Genomic DNA, 19,975 nt, shown 5'->3' with positions numbered 1-19,975 from the left:
AGCTCCACAGCTGCAGCCCAGCCTTGGGAAGGATGCACTCTGTAACCTGAACTTCCGAGCAACGCCAGAGCTGCCAGCAGACAAGCAAAGCAACAGTTTCTCTGAGTCTGCTGGCTGCACACCAACTGCTGCAGGGTCACACTAAGAGCAGGTAAAACAAACTACAGCATCCCCTGCAGAAGCACCGTGCCCATAGTAGCTATGAGCTGGTAGGTGCCCCATTCACTGGCCCTGGCACTGCCAGTATTATCCTTGGATACAAAGCCCATGGAAAATGGAGTGCTTAGAAGAAGACGGGCTCTCCTGGGCCACATTAGTCATTCCTTGTTAGAAAAGCCCTGCTGGTTTCTTTGTTTCTCTTGCTCTCCAGTGTACCTAGATAAATACATTTTCTAACTCTCTGAGTCCTGCTGAATTGAAGAACAGCAAGGTGAGAATATTAAAGCAGAAAATTACAGAGTGCAGCCCACGAACAGCAAGTCCAGCAGAGGGATGCTGGGGAGGGGGCTGGGATAACCTGCAGAGCAGGGCAGAGGAAGAGAAGGAAGAGGTGGATGGAGAGAAGAGAGCACAGGGAGAAACCAGGTGTTGGAGGAGAGTGGACGGGGGGAGCCAGGCTGCAGAGTGCTTTGGCAGCCACGGGAAGCGTTACACATTTCAATATTTAATGATTCAAAAACACAACCATTAACACGTCAGAGGTAAATGGCAGAGTATTTTTTTTTCTTCACAAGCCCTGATGTCTTTGAAGAACAAGCGCCATATAAAAGTGAGGCTTTTAAAGCATTTTGGCTGGGCTCTGCTGCCTGCCTCCTGCCCTCTGAGGGAGCAATCCCCCTCCAACATTGCCCACATTTGGGTCCTTTTGGCTGTTTTGCTCCTATTTACTTTTCCTCCCATCCCACCCTGGGATCTTCCTGCTGTGACACAGACCTGCGAGATGAGGAGAGCTCTGCTTTTCCAATACCCCCGGTGAGAAGATTTGCATTGGGTGCAGACAGTGACAACTTGCAGCCATCATTCCCTTCCTGCCCCTGGGAGTCTCTCCACCTGCTTCTCTCCAGTGCTCCTCATCCCTCCCCCCCCCTTGCCTCACCCATAGGGACACCTGTGAGGCAGAGAAGCAAGGTGGTGCACAGCGCCCTATGCAGGAGGGACTGTGAGCCAGAGGGGGAAGAGCAATGGCCATTTGCCTTCCACACTGTGCTGTTCCTGCCCATCCTGACTGACCTGGGGCATTAGGACAAGGCAGGAGGAGCCTGAGAAGCTGCAGAGCTCACTTCTCATCTCTCAGGAGCTGGAGGGGATGTTAAGCAGACCCAGGCACTCCAGTTGCCCCTGCTGCCATCAGTTCTGTCCCAGGTGCTAAAGCAGAGTATGTGGAACACAGCTGGCACTTCCACCAGCTCCTGGCCACATTTTGCCATGCAAATCAATAGAATAAACCTGAAACAAATGCAAACCCAAGGAGCATAAAACAAACAGGAGGTACTGCATGCAAATTGCGTATGCAAGGTTTGAATTATTTGCATTGCTCTGGTGAAGGGAGCAGCAGACCCTTAGAATCCCAGCTCTGGCAAGGAGGATGAAAAAGCACCATTTTGGTGGGGAGGCGTCCTCAGACAGCCCTACAGCACTCAGCTCGGCAGGCAGGAGAGGCCCCTGCAGAGGGCAGAACTCAGCATCACTCCTCCCCACCAGCAGCTCTCTCACCTCTCTTCTGCTGACCCCACAGTTTCTGTTCCAGCTGGAAGCACGCATCTCGGAACAGCTCCTGAGCGGCTGTTCTCACAGCATTCCTGCCCCGCTCTGACATGGGAAGTGAAAGCTTCGGGAGAGAGAGCTTCCTGCCAGAGCCCATGCAGTGCTGCACCCCAAAGGCTGCACCCCATGGGGACCGCCCGCTGCAGATGGGTGCTACAGACAGAGCCGGTCCGGAGCGCCTGCAGGAGGATTTCATCACTCACTCTTAGGCTGAGTGCATATTCGTCATTTATGGATTTCTTTTTAATGGATGAAATTCCTTCCCTTTAAAAGAGAAACCCCACGGCTGATGGCACAAACAGCTGTGCTGAGAAATAGCATCAGAGCAAACCTTGTCGATATTCCTCCCCGGGCGTCCTGAGGATCCTAACAGCTTTTGACTTGCAGAATGACTCCGAATGCAAAGGAATTTCTAAGAGAAGGCAGGAAGCGTGCCCTGGCTGCTCCCAAACACCCTCTGCTGGGCCCCATCTGCCAGCCCTTTGAATACCCTTGGGTCAAGGCCACCCCTTGCTCCCTTCTCCTTGTGCCATAGAAGCTCCTGTGTGTCAGGGAGTGCTGTCCCACTGCCACTTGGCATTGACTCCAAGTTAAGTTTCCAACTGCTCCCCAGGGAAGCAGTTTCTCCAGCCCCCCAAAACATTATTGAGTTGGACGTGCGTTCTGCTCCTGGATGGATCCTGGCCACTGGAATATCCATCTGATAATCAAATAAAACAGCCCAGCCCCCCTGCACGCTGCATATTTTCTACGCTGCTCCCTGACTTCCATTGTTTCCCATTGTTTAGACTATTCATCAGAACTATTTGTCATCCTGCCCTGCTGCCGAGTGGGATTCAGCACGTTGCAGGGGAAAGCCAGCCCAGAGCAGGCAATGGTGACACAGAGCTCTGGCACTCAGTTCATTGAGCTGAACCCCTGTGCCATGGGGTGGTTACATGGAGCTGAGAGGGACGCTCAGCCCCTGCCCCAAAGATCCCATAGGCTGGAAACCACTGATGCCCCAGGAGATGTTGCCAGCCCTGCTCTGCTTGGGGTGCAGGGGCAGGATAACTGTGTTGGGCTCTCTGGGAGCTGCAGCCCAGGCTGCTGTTTCCATTCCTGCTCAGATCCCTCAGGGGTTCCTCACATTATAAACACCTCCTCAGGAGACAGTGATTGCTCTGGCTGCTGTTATTTTGTATGTCAGGTCTCCCTGTCAGCTCCACTTTGGTGTCAGGAGCAATGCAGTACAGGCTTGAAGGGAGACTGTGGATAACGCCACAGCAGGGAGCAGGAGGCTGCAATTAAGGGCAGGCCTTCATCCAAAGAAGGGCAACAAAGCTGGAGAAGGGTCTGGAGCACAAGTCTGATGAGGAGTGGCTGAGGGAGAGGCTGGACAGGGTGGTGGGGAGGAGCTGCTGAAAGCTTCTGGCAAGAGGGCTCTGTGGGATGGGGGAGGGTTGGCAATGGGGATGGCAATGGCCCAGGCATTCAGTGTCTCAGGGAGGGACTGGTCCTGCTCCTCTTTCTGAGAAAGTAGAGGAGCAAGGGGTATCGGCACGGCACGTTGGGGCTACAGTGTCGTGCAAAGAGCTTAGAGAGCCAGGGGACTTTCAGGGACCAAAAAAGCCAGTGACCAACCCCTGAAGCCTTGCAAAGGTGCTGTGAAAGCTGTCGGGACAGTAGGATCTATCAGGAGCTGCCTTCTTTGTAAGGACATTACCCAAACATCTGCCTTCAAACAAAACATGCCAGCCAGATCCCTGCATGTAGCTGAGTTCTGCTCAGAAGCAGCGGCTGCACCTTCTCACCCTTATCTCCAGGCTGCTCATCAGAGGCCAAGCGCAGCATCCCCTGGAGCTGCATCCCAAAGCAAACTGGGCATTCAGGCCTTGCCTAGGAGGCACAGCAAATCCCCATAAAGCCTCTGAATGGAAACAGGAACGTATGCTATTAAAAAAAAAGAGAGGAAAGAAAAAAAGAGGAGAGAGAAACTCACCTCCCCATCCATGCACACAGCACGGCCCCACAGACCAAATGCCCTTTGCACCTGCTCCCAATCTGCACTGCAACACAGGAGGTGCCCCGTTATGCACCCCCAGAGCCTCCCCATGGCCACTCTCAGCCCCAAAGCAGCTCCTCCCACTCTGCAGTGCGAGAAGGGGTTAACTCCCAGCAGCTGCTCCCCAGATGCCGGTTCTGGAATTCACATTTGTGTAATAATAAACCTCAGGGTAAGAGCTGGTGATGGGGGAGCCGTTCCCCCCCCTCTTCCACTCCCCATACTGGGTCAGGGGAAGCTGCTCGGCAATGGCCTGGACCGCACAGCCCAGGTGTGCTGGGATCCCCCGCTGCACTCCCAGGGAGATGAATTGCAGGGCTGCTGGGACCGCTGCATCCCACCGCTGGGGGGCTGGGGAGGACTGCATGGGTTCCCTTGAAATGGGGCAGCACTGGGGCATAATTTGTTTCAGGAGAGAGGGTGAGGAGAGATGGACGTAAATTTTCCACAGAGGCTTTCTCCATAATTGCTCCCATCGCTGGCAGGGCAGCACACCTGCTTCCAATAGCCAGCCCTGAGGTCCTGCTGCCTGCGGGTGGGAGGAGGAACCTAGCCTGCCATTGCCTCTGTACAGCCATGGTGATGTGTCCTCATGGAAAAAGACGTGGGTGCACAGCACCAAACCATCTCTTTCCCATTGACTGTGGATTTTCTCCCTTCCCATGTTCCAGGTGCTGCAGTAATGCAGCCATGGCCTCGCTGAGCTGTGAGCAGGAGGCTACAAACCTCTGTGCCCCCACCACGGGCTCAGACTCATGAAGGCCCCCCAAGCTATGCTGGGAGTTGGACAGAGATCAGAGGTTTCACTGAGATGGGAGGGTAGGGGCAGGAAGAGAGTTTTCAGGCCTGATTTGAGCCTGTCACTGCATTTGTTCTGAAACCTTAAACCAGGTCATCTCTCCCAGACGGCTTTCTGCTGCCAGCCAGAATGCTTTTCTTCCCACTCCAGTACTGTATTTCACACTGTGAGGAGCAGCAGGCAGCCACTGGAGCCCTCCACTGCCCTGCAGCACTGGGCTGGGAGCCACCAGCACACCCCTGCCTAAGGAGGATCCTCACTGCCCATGTCCACAGCCCCCTGGAACTGGGAGCACAACAGGTGGGAGGGGGATTCACCCCTCTCTCTAGGGGCTCCACTTGCTGTGGGGGCTGCCCTCACCCAGGCTCCCCCAGCAGATGGCATCAGCTGGGAAATCCCCAGCACCATGGGTGGGTTTGCAGTTGTAATGTTATAAGGTCATAGAAAGTACAGCAATAATAACAGAGTAGCAAAGTCCTAGGCTGCAGCAAGTGAGAATAAGGCCAAATACAGTAGCTATAAACAGAGAAACAAAAGAAAAAAAGCTGCTTACCTTTGAAAGACCACAGGTAGACAGCAATCTCCAGCAAGATACCCCACCTCCACTGCCAACACTTAAATGAGGGCTGGGAAGTGGTGGATCCTGTCTCCATCCCTTCCATCACTCAGGTACATTGCATGCACCTGAGCTCCCCTGGGCTGGCCCCTCTTTCCCCCCAGCTGCTCCGTCGCTTTTCCAAGCCCTGACTTAGCAATTCTGATACAGGCCCTGCCCATAGCCCCTCTGATCTGAAGGCTCTGCAACATCTCTTCTTCCTCCTGGGCAGTGGGGGGCTGGGGGTCACACTCCTGTGTGGCTCATCCACTCCTGCTGCTTGGCTGCTCTACAGCAGCATGAGCCCAGTGCACCCTATGGAGCCAGAGAGAGCAGTGGGTGCCTTTGAAATGTGAAGAGTGTTTTTTATGGGGACACAGTGGAGGCTGCTGCTCCCCTGCTACAGGAGTCCTAGTGCTGCCGTGAGCTCTCACTCTGCCGTTGTCATCCTGACATCCCTGAGGCAGCTCTGATGCCCCAAAGTAGGACCTGGTCCAGCCCTGCTCTCCTGTTCCCATGCACAAATGGAGCACAGGTTGCTGGGATACAGCACTGCTGCCTCTTGCTGCCCCTCCCAGCTACACATCTCCCCTTGCACATTGCTGGGACTGCCCAACCCTGCCTGCGCGCTGTGCAGAGCTCTAGCCCAGCACAAAGCTCTGCAGCAACACAGGCAGCTCTGTGGGTTGGGGGCACAAACTGCACTTTATGGGCAGCCCAGCAGGGTGATGCTGCTCGCAGTCTGCTGCTGCTCCCGCTGTGCTGAGTGGCTTCTCCGACAGGCCAAAAAAAAGGAAAGCCAACCCTCCAAACGTATCTCAGAAGGCCTCGTTATGACTATTTTATTTGTTGGCACTGGCCCAGGAACTTGTGGCCAAAGAGCCCTGATTTCCCCCTCCAACTGCAGCTCTTTGGGGGAGCAGCCTGGCTGGGCTCCCATGCTCAAGATTCAGAGCAGTCTGGGTTTCCTTTGGAAAGTGCCGTTAATTGACATGAGAAAATAATCCAAGGCCCTTTCTCTCTCAGGCAGCAATAGTTCTCCTCACGGGGCATCCTGAAAAGCCGTGCGGCTTTTTTGGGACTGTGCAAATGCACCAGTCAAAATAACACTCCCCAGGCCAAAAACTCTTTCCTGGGGCATGGCCGTTGGCTTCAGCAGCCGTGCTCCAGAGGTGTCCGCGGCCGCTTGCATTATGGGCTGCCTGTGGACTCGCTCCAGCACTGTGGCACTTTCTGCTCCCTTTCCACTTCCCCTCTGCTGGCTCAGTGTCTCCAGGGAGGGCACAGGGACTTGTTTACAGGGCTCTCTGCTGCTTCCCATGCAGCACTGCTCCGATGCCCAGCACCGCCCTGGGGACAGCTTGGTGTCACCTCTGCCCGCCCTGCGTGGGTCATCCCACCCTGGGAGTCACTGAGAAAAAAACAGGGAATGATGGACAGAGAAGGTGGTAGGGGGGGCCAGGAGCCGGAGGTGCTGAGGACCCACGGTGCTCTCTTGTTTGTGGGTTGTATGGAGGCTGTTATTCTTGGACACCGATCTCTTGTTGAGACAGCATCCATGGAGCAGGAGCTGCCCGAAGTGCAACGGAGCCTTGGGGTGCAATGAAGGCTTGCAGCTCAGGGTAACTTCTGCAGGTGCATCCTCTCCCCAGGCTGCAGAAATAAGCAAAGGATGCTGCTGTTATTGCTACGAGATGATAATTTCTATCAGCAATAAAATTTGCTTTTACATTTGTATAAAATACACTTAAGTGCATGCTAAATGTGGACCAAATGAGACAAGAATTGCAAATGGAATGAATGCCATATTGATTATCAAGGATTTATTCCCTGAGGTTCAGCAGGTTTGCCATAGACACAGATCTCTTTGCACATGGCTGTCGTTAACACTCATGAAACCGGCTATTAATAGTTAATGGCTAATTTAATAATTAATCAGTATTTAACAAACGAAGAGCAGAGGAGAAGCCTTCAGCCATCAAAATCACAAAGAGAAAAAGTTTACGGTGGTGGCACCCGAGTGAGTTTTGGGTGCTTTGCTGGGCTGGAGGCAGAGAGGTGGGCAGTGGCAGGGATGGCACCAGGCCCCCTCATCCCACTGCCAGCTCCATGAATATTGCATATCTACAAAGCGATGCATGCTGCCTGCTTCCTAATTGCTGCAACTGTGTATTAAACAGGCTCTAATCATTTCATAAATATTGATATTTGCTGGGTGGCAGTGGCTGGGATGGGCAGCCCTTAGCCAAAAGCAGAATGTTGCCATGTAGGGGCTACCAGTGACCACCAGCGCCTCCAGTCCCCAGCACCCATGGGCAACACTCAGTGCCACAAGGATGGGTGGTGGCAGTGGGACCAGGGCCGGGCACAGCGCCCATTCCTCTGCCATGGGACGTGCAGGCTTTGAGCCAGCCTTGGGCGTTTGTAAATTAAAGGCTTATTATTAGCAGTACTTGAGATGTACATGTTCTGTCTCCCTCGGGATGTTCATTTCGTGCTGATTATCATATTTTTTAAAATGTAATGAATTTATGGAGATAATTCAATCCCACTGACTAGGAGTGTGTCTTACTTCTGCCACGAGTAAAGCTGCTGCGTGTGTGAAAATGGAAATTGCTGCGGCACTTTCCATGTCTTTTGCCTGCCTTCCCCTACCAAAGGATCCCAAAATGCTTTGCACACTCTATCTACTGGGGAGATCGACCAGAATTACAGCACTTCATAGAAACACAGCCACTGCTGGGCTGGAACACAGAAACTCTTTAACTAGAAACAGAAATGTAATCAGATTAATTAAGTAAGTACAATTCCGAGGCAAGAAAGTCAATTAAATGAATCATACGTCAATATGTAAATAAAAGGAGCTGGCTTTGAAGCAGGATTAGCGATAGGAGTGACAATCAAGAGTGCTGCTCCTTGCAGAGTGTGTTCAAACACCCTCCAAGAGCCACTTCTCAAGGCCAACCCCTGCAGCTGGGATGGGGACGGCTCCATGTGAGTGTCACACGCACAGGGACACTCCAGCAGCTCCATCCCCAACAAGACCTCCATGAACCCAAGTATGCTGGAAGGCACACAAGTGTGTCTGTGCTCCCTGCTCTGCTCCTGCCAACATGTCAGTGACTTTCCATCCCGTGTCAATACCCATGACCATATCCATATCCATGCCCATACCCATACTCATGTCCATACCCATGGCCATGACCTCGCTCATGCCCGATGCATGACTGTGTCACCATGTAGAAGAACACATTTCTTCTGCCAGCCAAATCCCACGCTCAGCTTTTTGCCCCAGTGGTGTCTAGCTTCTCTCCATTCGTCTCTCAAGATGCCCTCTACTTTTCCAGCATGTTTCCTCTTCTTTCTCTCCTTCCTTTCTGCCAGTGAATCCCTGCCATCCCGTACCCATAAATCTTTTGCATGGGTTGAAGTAGTGCCATTGAAGAAAGATTCTTTTTTTGTGCAAATTTCAATAAATGCCACTGGAACAACACGGTAAATGATCCTGAAAATACAAGACCAAACAGGAGAGAAAGAAATGGCAACAGAGGAGGAAAGAGAGTGAAGCACCCAGATTTAAGGCTGCCAAACAATGCATTTGAATAATTCAATTTGCAAAAGCAGGGAAGAAAGGGAAGAGAAAAGAAAGGAGGAGAAAAAATCCAGCTTGTATAGCAGCTTAATAAATAAAGCCACAGAGCATGAGGCTGGGAAGGCAGGACGGAGATGGGCCTTCTCCTGGTTCTAAGTTTCTACTGGAACGCTAGCAAAATGAAGAGATGTTCTGATGGATTAGGGCTGCCATTTCACTGTTGGCTCCTCAAGTCCTCCTGAGGAGCCTTGCTCCCTGCCCCCCACTTCCCTGTGATGCTCTCTCAGCAAGAGGAAAACTGGGCTCTGCAGCAGCTGCAACCAGGATGCATTGCTGCAGCCTCACCAGCCCGTGGCTGCAAGTCGTTCTGTAGGACAGGGATGCACTTAGAGAGCCGGGCAGGCACAGGACACCTGAGATGTGCAGGAACCCTCTGCCCCTGGCTCCCCCTGTGGCTCATTGCCTTTTTGTACTTGCTCCCTGCAATTGCCCCTTAATTACTGTGGCTGGGGTTAACGAGCTAACTTGGATCTGGGAGAGAGCCCATCCATCCTGTCAATACCTGGCTATATATCCTTATTCATGACTGTGTTGTTGGGAAAATGAATCAAAATAATGATCACTCGTTGCCTTTTAGCAGCACAGCCCCAGCCAGGTACTTTACAAAGGTACTGAAGTTCGAAGGAAAAGCTGAAGTGCCACAAACCGGGCTGGGGGCTTTGTTCTCATGGCAGAGCCCTCTCAGAGCCTCCCTGTGTGCTGGTGACAGAGTGGCCATGTGGGCAGGGAGGGAATGCACCAAGGGATGTGCAGGGACCTCCAGCAGCTTCAGGTGGGCACATCCCTGTCCCTGGGGCCAGCCCAAGCCGGGGGTGCTGTGCCCATCTGCCTGCCGAGCACTTCCTGAAGAGACCAAAAGGCTTTTAAACTTAGAAAAGCCACATTTTATATGAATAGAAACCAGAGGCCTCCCTTTTCAAAGGGAGAAAACTCAAAGCAAGCAGGGAACAAAAGAGAAATAAAAAGCTCTCCCCCTATCTGCCATACCCATGAGGGCAGAGCCCTGCTTCCACACTTGGATTCAATTAGCTCAGGGATTTGCAGAGCTGTGTCAAACTCTGCCAAAGCTCCTCCGGCTGCTCGGATGTCCCCTCTGGTCTCTGTGCTGGCTGTGACACAGTGTGTGCATTTTGCCTATGGGCAGTGCACGGCATGCCCACAAGAATTAAAAGAAATAAGAGCATTCAACAGCTCAGCCTATTGGTGTGTTTGGAGTAGGGGCAGCAATCGCAGAGCTTTGCCAAGAGGATGGAGCAGGATTGGCCTCACCTGCACAGATTGGGCCAGGGAGTGCTTCATCTCCAACACCCCGAGCCCCTCACATCAGTAATGCTGGGTCATGTATTTGAGATCTATTAAACTGCGAGGGAATGTTTAATTATCTGTTTAATGATGCTTAAAGCATGTCGGAAATATTATTCTGAAGAGGAGAAAAGTGCACAACCTCCTCTGCTCTCAGAGCTGTTCATTACCCCAGATGGTTTTGTGCCAGTCACAGAACTGAGGTTCTCATTTTGTTCCCATTCACATCCCACTGCCTCTGGTCCTGAACTGCTGAAAGAGGCCAGTAAAGAGGGGCAGAACAAATGCCAGCAGCACACATCCCAGCAGTGAGGCCTGGGGGATCCAAGTTTGAGCACTGCCTGGCAGCTGAACCACGGGGACAATTAGATGGAGACTTCCAAGGGATGCTCTGCACTGTGGACCAGACCCCCTCTGAGCCAGCAGGCAGCCGATACCATAGAGCACAAGGGGCTTGTCCTGAAACCCACACCATACCCTCAAAGCCCCAAATGAAAGCCCAGGAGCCCCCCATCCCTCTGGAGCTTTGGCTGGGGTGAGGTAGCAGGTGCTGTGCTCAGTGACCTGGCAATGCTGAGGCAGGGCACCAAAAGGACCTCCACTCCCTCCTGACAGCTTTACAGAGCCCACATTTCACCAGCTACAAAGCGCTGACACTCACGCTCCCACTTAATTCCGGCACTGCAGCCCATTCTGGGGCTATGAGCCTTGGAAAGAGCTGGTCTGGTTCACCCAGAGGGGAAGTGTAAATCCTCATCCAGCTCCTGGCAGGGAACACTGCCACCTCCATAGCCTGCTTTTGTGTTCACATCTCCTGCTTGCAGTGAGGGGATGGAGCTCCGTCCCATGGAGATCAACTGGGGAACCCATAGGCAGCTGTGATGGAGAAGTCAGCACAGAGAAGACCTTCTACTGGTGCCCCAGAACATTTTCCCACAAAGGGAATCCTGAAAGTGCAAGCCCTGAAACCAGCTTCTGAGTCCTGCATTTGCTTAAGAACAGACTTTGTTGCAAACTGGTTGAATGAAGTTTGCTCCCAAGCAGACTCTTGTCTCGGGTGCCTGTTTCAAAGGGTTTGGAAAGCCAGCCTATTTCTGGAAAGAACAAAGTGCCATTTCCTGATTTATTTCCAGTTTGAGTGGGACTGTGAAGTCCTTTTTCAAGGTTGAGGAGGAGGGCAGAAGGATTATCCCACAAACAGCTGTGGTGCCTTGAGCCCTAAAATACTCTGTGAAAGAGGATCCTGAGCCCAGCCAAAAGCTTTCCATTTATTGTTCTTTGTCAAGCACCTGCGCTGCAGGATGTCATTTGTCTCCATGCAGAGGACAGAGCTGTGATTTAAGTTCCCAAAGAACACAGTACATCCGATGACACCAGCTAGGCATCCCAGCATCACTCCAGACTAACACAGAAAGGACAAGCTGGAACCTAGAGGTCCTCAGGGACAGGAAGAGAGCAGGGCAGCAGAGGTACATCTCCTCTGCCCCATCATGAATCCCAGCAGCAAAAACTGGCAAATCCCAACATTCATCTTTTTGAAGTTCCTCCATTTCTGAGGTCATTTACCTCCTTTTTGGGGAGAGAAACAAAGAGAGCTCAGAACACTGCACAGGAGCAGCTCCAGGGTTGTCCCCTGTCACTATGGGGAGGGGTGTATGAGCTTCTTGGGTCCCACAGAAAGATCCTGTGCTGGAGTCCCACGTTCATTAGCGAGGCAATTATCCTCCATGCAGGTCCTCCAGAGGCCTTGCAGATCAGCTTTACATGAGGCAGAAAACAATGACATCCCAGTGCTTTCCAAGCAATTCAATTTTCTCATACTCAGGAGAGCAAGTGTATACTCTCTTCTCTTCCAAAACACTCCACAGCCTGGATTTTAGGAATAATTATTGCTCTTCCTCCAGTGGTACCACTAACAGGGATCCTTGTGGTGCCAGGGCACCACAGTTCAAGCCCAGTTCTCCTGAGAGCATCTCCTGCACATCAGAGCCCTGATGGTGCTCCTGCTGCTGCCCGTGCCCTGTTGGTGGATTGGGCAGGGCTGGGGCTCCGTGCTGAAGGCTGGGAAGGACGGGCCAGGGCTGCTGCAGCACTGCACTTGGCAGACAAAATGCTCTGTAACTTTTTCCTAGCTCAGGAAAGAATAACAACAGAGTAAAAAATAGTCTTTGCGTGCCTCCTGCACTAAAAGACAGTAGTGTGCATTATGGCTCATGCCTGGTTCTCTCAGTGTCTCCCCAGGATGGAGCTCCTCCAGAAAACAAGGCAGCCCCGTGAGCAGCCCTGGCCCAGGTGAGGCCATAATTCAGCTCTGTCAGCAGCTCCACACCAGGACCACCCCCACTGTGTGCTCTGCCCATCCTCATCTCCCCACCGATCTCACTACCACAGCCACGGGGATCTGGCTGGAAATCAATAGGGTACTGGCTCACACCTGGGGAAAGCCGAGCAGCACTGCAGGGTGCAGAAACAGGAGAGCTGTCTCACACCACACTGCAATGCTTCCAGAGGACAGCCAGGCATACCTGCCCCACTGACCCACCTCTACCCCAGAGTGACCCTTTGGGATGCAGTGGCCACACTGAGCACGCCAGGCTGTGCACCCAGCAGCACCACGTGGGCTCAGCAGTGGGCTCATAGATGGATCCTGTCCTCTTATCCAATACAGCACAGGTCAGTCTCATCCTGCACCTTCTTCCCATCCAACAGGTTTGTATTTCAGGCTAACGATACACCAATTGCTTTTACAACAAATCCTCTCAGAGATCTCTCAGATGGCTACTTGGTGCTTGTGGCCTGCTCTGGATGCAGCATCATGGAGCTGCTGCTAACCCCACCATAAATATGTTTTTAATGCTTAATTTGCATCTCACTCACATTCAATAACTGCTCTGGGAAATCTAAAGTGCATCTCAAAAACGGAACCACAATCATTATTGAATATTAGATACTATCACTGGAGTATTAAAAACATATTTCTGTATAGAAATAAAGTTTGCATGCACAGTATGGAGCCACACCACACACATTGTGTGCCATGCACCGACAGAACGACCAACTCTCTATTACAGCACTAACAACAACCCGCATTTCCATTGCATTTCCCATCAGAAGGATCCCAGTTCAAGCAGGAGCAGCATGCAATGCACAGCCCCTCCCTGAGCCCTGGGGGCAGCTCAGTGCCCAAAGGGGCACCAGGACCACCGTGGTGGTCCTCAAAGCCTGAACCACTGCAGCTCTGATGCTTAAGATCGCTGCATGGGTAGCCACAAGTTAAAATATCAAACCCAGCAGTGGCACTTGGGTGCATGAATGGAGAAATGTGCTCCTAAGGGGCCACTTAGCTGCATTCACGCTCTGTTTTACCTGGTTTGCTCGCTCCAACATGGTGTCTGCACAAGCAAATGAGACTTGCAGCTGAGCAGGACCTTTTCAAAGCCGGCTCCAATTAGGCTTACTCACAGGATTAGTGTATATATTCTAACAATGCAGATAGTAATAAATAAAGAGAGAACATGCATTAGTTCCACCCGGGGCCCTGCAAATACTCAGAATTAGCGAGTCAGTGTAAGAATAGAGCATGCAACCATTATTTCCCCATCCTCCAAATTTTCATCTCCCAATGGATGCACTCAAGGGAACAGTTTGAGCGCGTCTCCGTGAGACACTTTCTCAGTAATTTGACTGTAAGGGTTTTGCTTCTGCGCTCCCAAGCAATTGGAGAGGAATCAGCACTTCCCTTGATCATGCAGAACTTTGATATCACCAGGCAGACCTGCTTCATGCCTCCAACACTTGCATGCTTTGCTGTCACAGAGGTGATGATCATAGACCCCAGCAGCCGTGGAGCGCTGCTAAACAGAGGCACACTGATCTGCTGCTAGAGCCCCTTCAGATGCTGCCTGCCCTATTGCTCTGGTTTTGCCTTTCTTAGGCTAAAAGCAAATTCATTTTGTAGAGAAAGGGTCTGCAGTACAAGGGCAGCAAAGGAGCAGCACAATGCTCAGCTCTTCACATGCCAGGACTGAGCCTGAACACCAGGCTCTTCCCAAACTCATTAAGGTTAATAAACTGGCTTCTCACACAAGGGCAAGATTATCCCTTGGTCTTCCCCACCACAGGATTTTGCAGGGCTACAGACAGGCTCAGGTGCTGGGCAAACTGATGGAAGAGCAATGCAACCCAGCAACCTCAATGCTCTCACTGCTTGGTAAATCCATATGTTTTAAATTTCTAAATCAGAAGGTAGAAAGAGAAAAGCTGATCTGGTTCTACATTATTTCCTGTATATGTTATCTCAAAATCATGCCAAAATCATTTTCCTGATCCTGTCATCCTGGAATAAGAAAAAGCAAGGCACAACATATGGAGGTGTTCCTGTGGCACACTGAGCCACACAGCTGGCCACAAGGAGAGACCCATTGCCATGCGGCAACGCCTTCATCCTTCCCAGCACCAAGAGGAAAGTGCCTGGAGGGGGAGGAGAGCAGCCCAGTGCGGGGCACAGGGACACCCCCGTCCCAAAGCTGACAGGCAGCCGCTGAGCCATGCTGGCAGATGGAGAGGAAGCAGCAGCTCTCATGCTATTTCAGTCTTAGCAAGAGCTGCGAGGAAAATAAAAATCACAAAAAAATAGAAATACTTGACAGCAAAACGTAAGACTCCCATTCCCATAAGCCATTTCCATCCAACGCTTGCTGCAGAGCCCTTTGTCCCACTGCACCATGCACCAACGGGGCCGCAGCCCCTGCTCCCTGCACAGGGCACACACAGCCATGCAGAACCCAGTGCCGGGGGCGGTCTGCAGAGCTGTCAGGGAATCTGAGAAATCTGAGTGTGAAATCAGCATGTTTTGTGGGACAGCGGGCACGGACTGCCCATATGTTACCCACACACATCACCAGTCATCTGGGAAATGCACACATCTTAAAGGCTTTCATTTCTCCATTTTTCCCTGTTGGACTTGTCAGAGAAATTTCGCTGCCAGCCCATATACCTTCGCAAAAAAACGCACGGCTCAATCTTTCACAGATGGACTTCCCTCATGTCTGGGCTTTGATCAAGGCAAGAAAGCAGCAGGGGGGGGATTATTACCTAGAAATGTGTCTGTGGAAGCATTTGTGCGTGCAGCCACGCTCCGGTGCCTCTTAGGTTGCTTTCCTCACTCGTGTCCGTGCCATCGCGGCTGTGATGGGAGCTCGATATTGGGGTTGCCCAGGGACAATGCTCATACCCAGAAGCACAGCATGAGTGGGTGCCCCTGGGGGCTTTGTGCCCCTCTCCTCCCTGCAGGGCAGGCAGAGATCACACATTGGCAGGAGCAGGGCTCTGACTTTGCCAGAAGAAAGGCAATGGAGAAAGCTGAGCTGTGCCAACTGCGTCCTGTTCAGGGACAACTGAGGCACACCACCTCCGTATTATTGCTCCCATCCTTCCATCAGGAGGGAGAGAAGGTGCAAATCTCAGCTCAGGGATCCTCAGAGGCCTCCTCCCAGCCCCTTGGACACGCTTTGTCTTTGGGTTCTGAATAAATGTAATCAGAGAAAGCACTGAGAAAACATTTTTGACTACTACTTGCCAGCATTGGAGGGACAGCCCAGCGTTGGTAGTTCACTTTGCTGGCTGTGCTTCCATCAAACCATTACTGCTTTAATCTTGGGTGAAAGAATCATATCCAGCCCCCAAGGATGCGAAGTCTGCACTGGAACACTTCACAGAGGGAAACAGAGTGGGAGTAGCAGGGCTGGACTTGACAGCATGGATTTGCCCAGCTCCACTGCTTCTCCTGGCACAATGCAACCGAGTACTTGAATCCCTTGCAAAAACAATGTGCACAAAGCACTCTGCCTCCCACCAGGCTTTTGCCACAGCATTGTCTCAAGCACACGGCGGTGCTGAGGATCACAGGGCTGGGGGCAGCGTGAGTTGTGCAACCAGGACACAGGGCTGCTGCCAGCAAGGGGACATCGTGACAAACCCCAGAGCCCTGGGCAGACTCTGGGAAAAGGAGTGGAATCACAAGCTCATGAAGGCTGCTGAGCCTGGCCAAGCCATTCCTTGCATGCCCAGACCGTGCGCTCCAGCCTGTTTCCCACGCGGCAGCAGGTTTGCTATGTGCCTTCGGCAGCCGCCCCTTCCTGCTCATCGCAGCCAGAGCAGCTCAGGCAGAAATCCCCCTGGCAGTGAGCACAGTTGTGAGTGGGAGCACAGATGGCACACGCACACCCCCTGATGCCCACCCCTCCCTTGAAGGTGACCACAACCCATCATCCTACAGCCGCCAGGGCTGTCAGGTCTCCCTCGCCCGTCTCCGGCGTGACGTTCCAGCTCATTAATTTTCCCCATTAGACGCTCCTGAGGGAGCTAAGGAACTTGGGTGCGATTTTTCTTCCTGGTTTTCAGCCCCTGAGCACATGTGAGAAAAAACACACGCAGTCCCCATTCGCCTCTTCCCTCATCACCCGCGTTAGGGTTTGACCTCTCTGCTTTCTGCCCCCATTTTTAAATAATGTTGAAAGTTTGTCACTGGACCTCTGTCATTCTTCAGCCGTGATCCACTTTAGAAGGACGAACGGCAGAGCCAAAGAAAACATTGTGCATGGGACCCGAACAAGAAATACCAGACCTGCTTTCTCTGGCCTTAAAAGCACTGTGTGTTGGAGACCATACGTCCTGTCTGACAGGGGCTGCTCCGAAGGCTGTCCTGGGAGAGAAATGGCCTAGGAAATACCCTGAAAAATTAATTATTGCATGTTACTGCCTCCAGAACAAATGAGATAACATTTTTTGCACTAATTGGGTAAACGGAAACTCTTGTTTCCACAGGGAACTTGGGCTCCGTGTAATAGCCATTAATCAGAGGGAGAAGGGAGCCCCGGGGCATTGTGGTGCCCCCCTACCTTCAAAACACTTCCTGGTGCCCCAAAGCTGTGAGACCGCCTGATGCCAGCACTGGGGTGCAGCCCATGACCCACCATACCCTGCTGCTGGCTGGCCATGCATTCAGCTTGTCCTGCCTCGCTACATGGCCACAGGCAGACAACCCCATCCTGCACCACCTCAGTGTACAACTATGCCACCATTCCATTGTGCCACCGCTGCCCCCTGCAACACCCCTCCACCTGCCAACACAGCCCAGATTCCCTGCACACCCCAGGGCTGCTCTTAACATGCCTCCCCCCAGCGTCTCACCCTCTTTGCAGCATAAGGCAATGGCTTGTGCCTGACATCCCATCTGGGGCCCATCAGCTCTGACTAACCTAGAGATGCCACTAATGAGAATCCTGATATTTCATTTAAAGGGGCTTCTGTCACCTCTTTCCTCCAGAAGTGATAACCACTATGCAGGAACACTCCAGAGCTGTAGAGACCCAACCAGCACTCCAGGCAGCAGCCTCTTAAAGCTGTCTGTTCAGACACCGATCCAGAGAGGCATTGAGCCCTCTCAGCCCTTTGCAATTAGCAATTAGGGCCAGGGCCAGGCCGGTGGCTGCAGGGGATGAGCTGCAGTGCATACAGCTGCTTGCAATGCCCCATTTCCCAGCATAATTCCCCTTGTCCCCTCCTGCTCTCCTCTGGGGCTGGAACTTGTTTTTTGTGCACATGCACACAGTCCTGAAGGATTGAGGTCTCGGAGATTAAAAGGCACCATTATGGGAGTCAAACATAAATTTTCTTTTTATTAAGCAGAGTAAATGTCATCAGTGAAAAAAAGCAGAGGAGAATGGAGAGAAGAGGAGGATTTCATTCCAACTTCCCTTTACTTTCGTTTCTGCTCCTGGCTCTGGCTCGGTGCAGTTGTTTATTTTAAAGTCCAGTAGGGAAAGCTCATATCTTCCCTGCATTCTGCGGGGATTTGCTGCACCATTACCATAAAGAACAGCGTATACCATGTCCTTGATGTTTGGCTCAAGTCCTGCTGCTGCGACTCCTGGTTGCTGCTTTTGGGGGAGACTGGCACAGCCAAGAGGGGCAGGAGTAGTTTGCCAGGTGCCAGAGCCACCTTCCCCTTATCCCTGGTGTTGTCCCACTGCTGGTGACAAGGAGCAGAGGTGGCAGCCTCCAGCTGAAGGCTGAGGTGGCCGAACCTCTCCATGCACCGCATAACAGCCAGACAGCAGCTGGTTGCATGCACCATGCACCCCTGAACCAGCCAGGTCCTGCCCCAAGCAATGGGAGCAGTGAGACAGCAGGGACAGCCCATGGGAATGCAGGGACAGCTCCAGCTCCACTGTGTTGCCCCTACAGTGGGGGCTCCAGGCGATGCTCTTTGGTTCAAAGGCCAAAGTCCTGTCGGTGGGGCTGAAACTTTTCCCTTAACCTGATGAGACAGAGGCAGATTTGTGTCACATGCCCGCCTCATCTAATTGCCCAGTGCACCAACTCTGCAGCCCCGCAGGCACAGTGAGTCCAGGCAGCTCACAGCACCCTGGGGACAGCAGCACTGCAGGGACCTGGGGGCACGCAAGTGCGCATGGCACTCTTCACAGCACAGAATGCCCCAGAGCAGCAGGGATGCCAGGGTTCAGTACTGGTGTTACACAGCATATTTCAAGGTGCAAAAATGGGAGATGGAGAGCTCATGGGAAATGTTTTTCCTCCTTTCCAGAAGATTTAATTCTTCTGTTGAGCATTTGTCTGAGATGGTTTTATTCACACATCACAGCAGAGAAGTGGCTGAACAAAGAGGTTCCTTTCTTTATACTTCTCATTGTCTTTGTAGGCTGAGGAATGCAGCTGAACTTAGTGGGTACAATGCCCTACACACGTGTGTGTGTGTGTGTGTGTGCGCGCATAGGAGGGCTCAGGGCTCAGAGCAGGGCCAGAAGCATGGTGAGCTGAGCTCACTGCTCCAGGTGGAGTGCTTGCTCAGGTGGGCTGCATCACAGTGTGGGGGAGCACTCAGAACACATCTTCAATGAACGACCACTGTGCACAACAAATCTGCTGGAGAGTGGGCTTCTGGCACAGCCAGGTGCTCCTTCCCAAGGAGACCTCCATTCTCCTGCAGTTAACTCTGTGTCCTGCAGCTAGGCAGAGTGAATTTGTTCAATCTTCAGCTCTGCTGGACTGACCCACGCTCCAGCTCTGCCATCACGATGTTCCCATCCACTCACAGGCAAAGGTGCACAGGGCATCAGCTCTGCACCCAGCTCCACAGGTGCTGCTTGGTAGGTCTGTACATTTCCATTCCACATCAGCCTGCTGGCCCCAATGTGTCCTGCCAAGGTCCCACCGCCCATCACTGGGAGCATGCAATAAGCAAATGGATAAATCATGCACCGCAGAGGATCACCTCTTCCCTGACCTCTGAATAAATCAGCTTATTCCCTGTACCATGACATCCAAGCACTCTTGCTGAGCTCTGCACTCTAGGAACGGTACGCCCAGCACATCTGGGGCTGCAGCTCCACTCTCCAGCCTGGATATCACAGGTACACAACCCCTGAAAATCACACCCAGTGCATCCCTCAGCCCTGGGGCCAGTCAGGCAGCACAGCAGCCACTGGTCCCCTAATCCTCTCCTCCAGAAAAGCAGAACTATTGCGTCCCATGATGGCAAGCCATTCCATCACCATGTCTCCACACAGGGGCTGACCATGCCATGGTAGCACACAGCTCAGAGGGTTACAGCAGCAAAACATATCCTAGGCCCTCAAGTCCTAGGAAGGCTCATCAGTGCATTTTCTCCCTTTCCCTGATGAGTTCCCAAAGCGCTCACCTCCCTCACTCTGCCCCCCTCCCACCCCAATCCCCCAACTGGCTTCCTCCTGTTATCTTTGTCAGCAAAGAGAAACTGATATGGTCCATTAGCTCAGC

The 19,975-nt window shown here is 52.4% G+C and overlaps 1 protein-coding gene and 1 long non-coding RNA gene across 3 annotated transcripts in view; both read right to left on the bottom strand.

Annotated features, from left to right (window-relative positions):
• LOC116229428 (uncharacterized) overlaps window positions 1–1,960 on the bottom strand; it is a 62,410-nt gene extending 60,450 nt beyond the window's left edge. The window contains exon 1 of the mRNA XM_090150534.1: window positions 1,714–1,960. Coding sequence (XP_090006660.1) covers window positions 1,714–1,960 — 247 coding nt within the window. The remainder of the gene's footprint in view (window positions 1–1,713) is intronic.
• Window positions 1,961–14,098: 12,138 nt separating this feature from the next.
• LOC116229429 (uncharacterized) lies at window positions 14,099–17,506 on the bottom strand. 2 transcript variants are annotated; one of them, XR_016470997.1, is made up of 3 exons: window positions 17,416–17,506; window positions 16,782–16,887; window positions 14,099–16,332 (listed from the first exon to the last, which is right to left on the bottom strand). It is a non-coding gene; the product is annotated as an uncharacterized LOC116229429 (long non-coding RNA). The 2 variants fall into 2 exon arrangements; XR_004167017.2 differs by lacking the exon at window positions 14,099–16,332 and having other exon boundaries at window positions 16,781–16,887.
• Window positions 17,507–19,975: the final 2,469 nt, after the last annotated feature.

This window comes from Phasianus colchicus, chromosome 14 (assembly GCF_987193195.1).
Source record: "Phasianus colchicus chromosome 14, bPhaCol1.hap1.1, whole genome shotgun sequence".
Taxonomy (NCBI): Eukaryota; Metazoa; Chordata; class Aves; order Galliformes; family Phasianidae; genus Phasianus; species Phasianus colchicus.
Note: the sequence above shows the minus strand (reverse complement) of the source record. Positions and strands in the feature narration are given on the sequence as shown.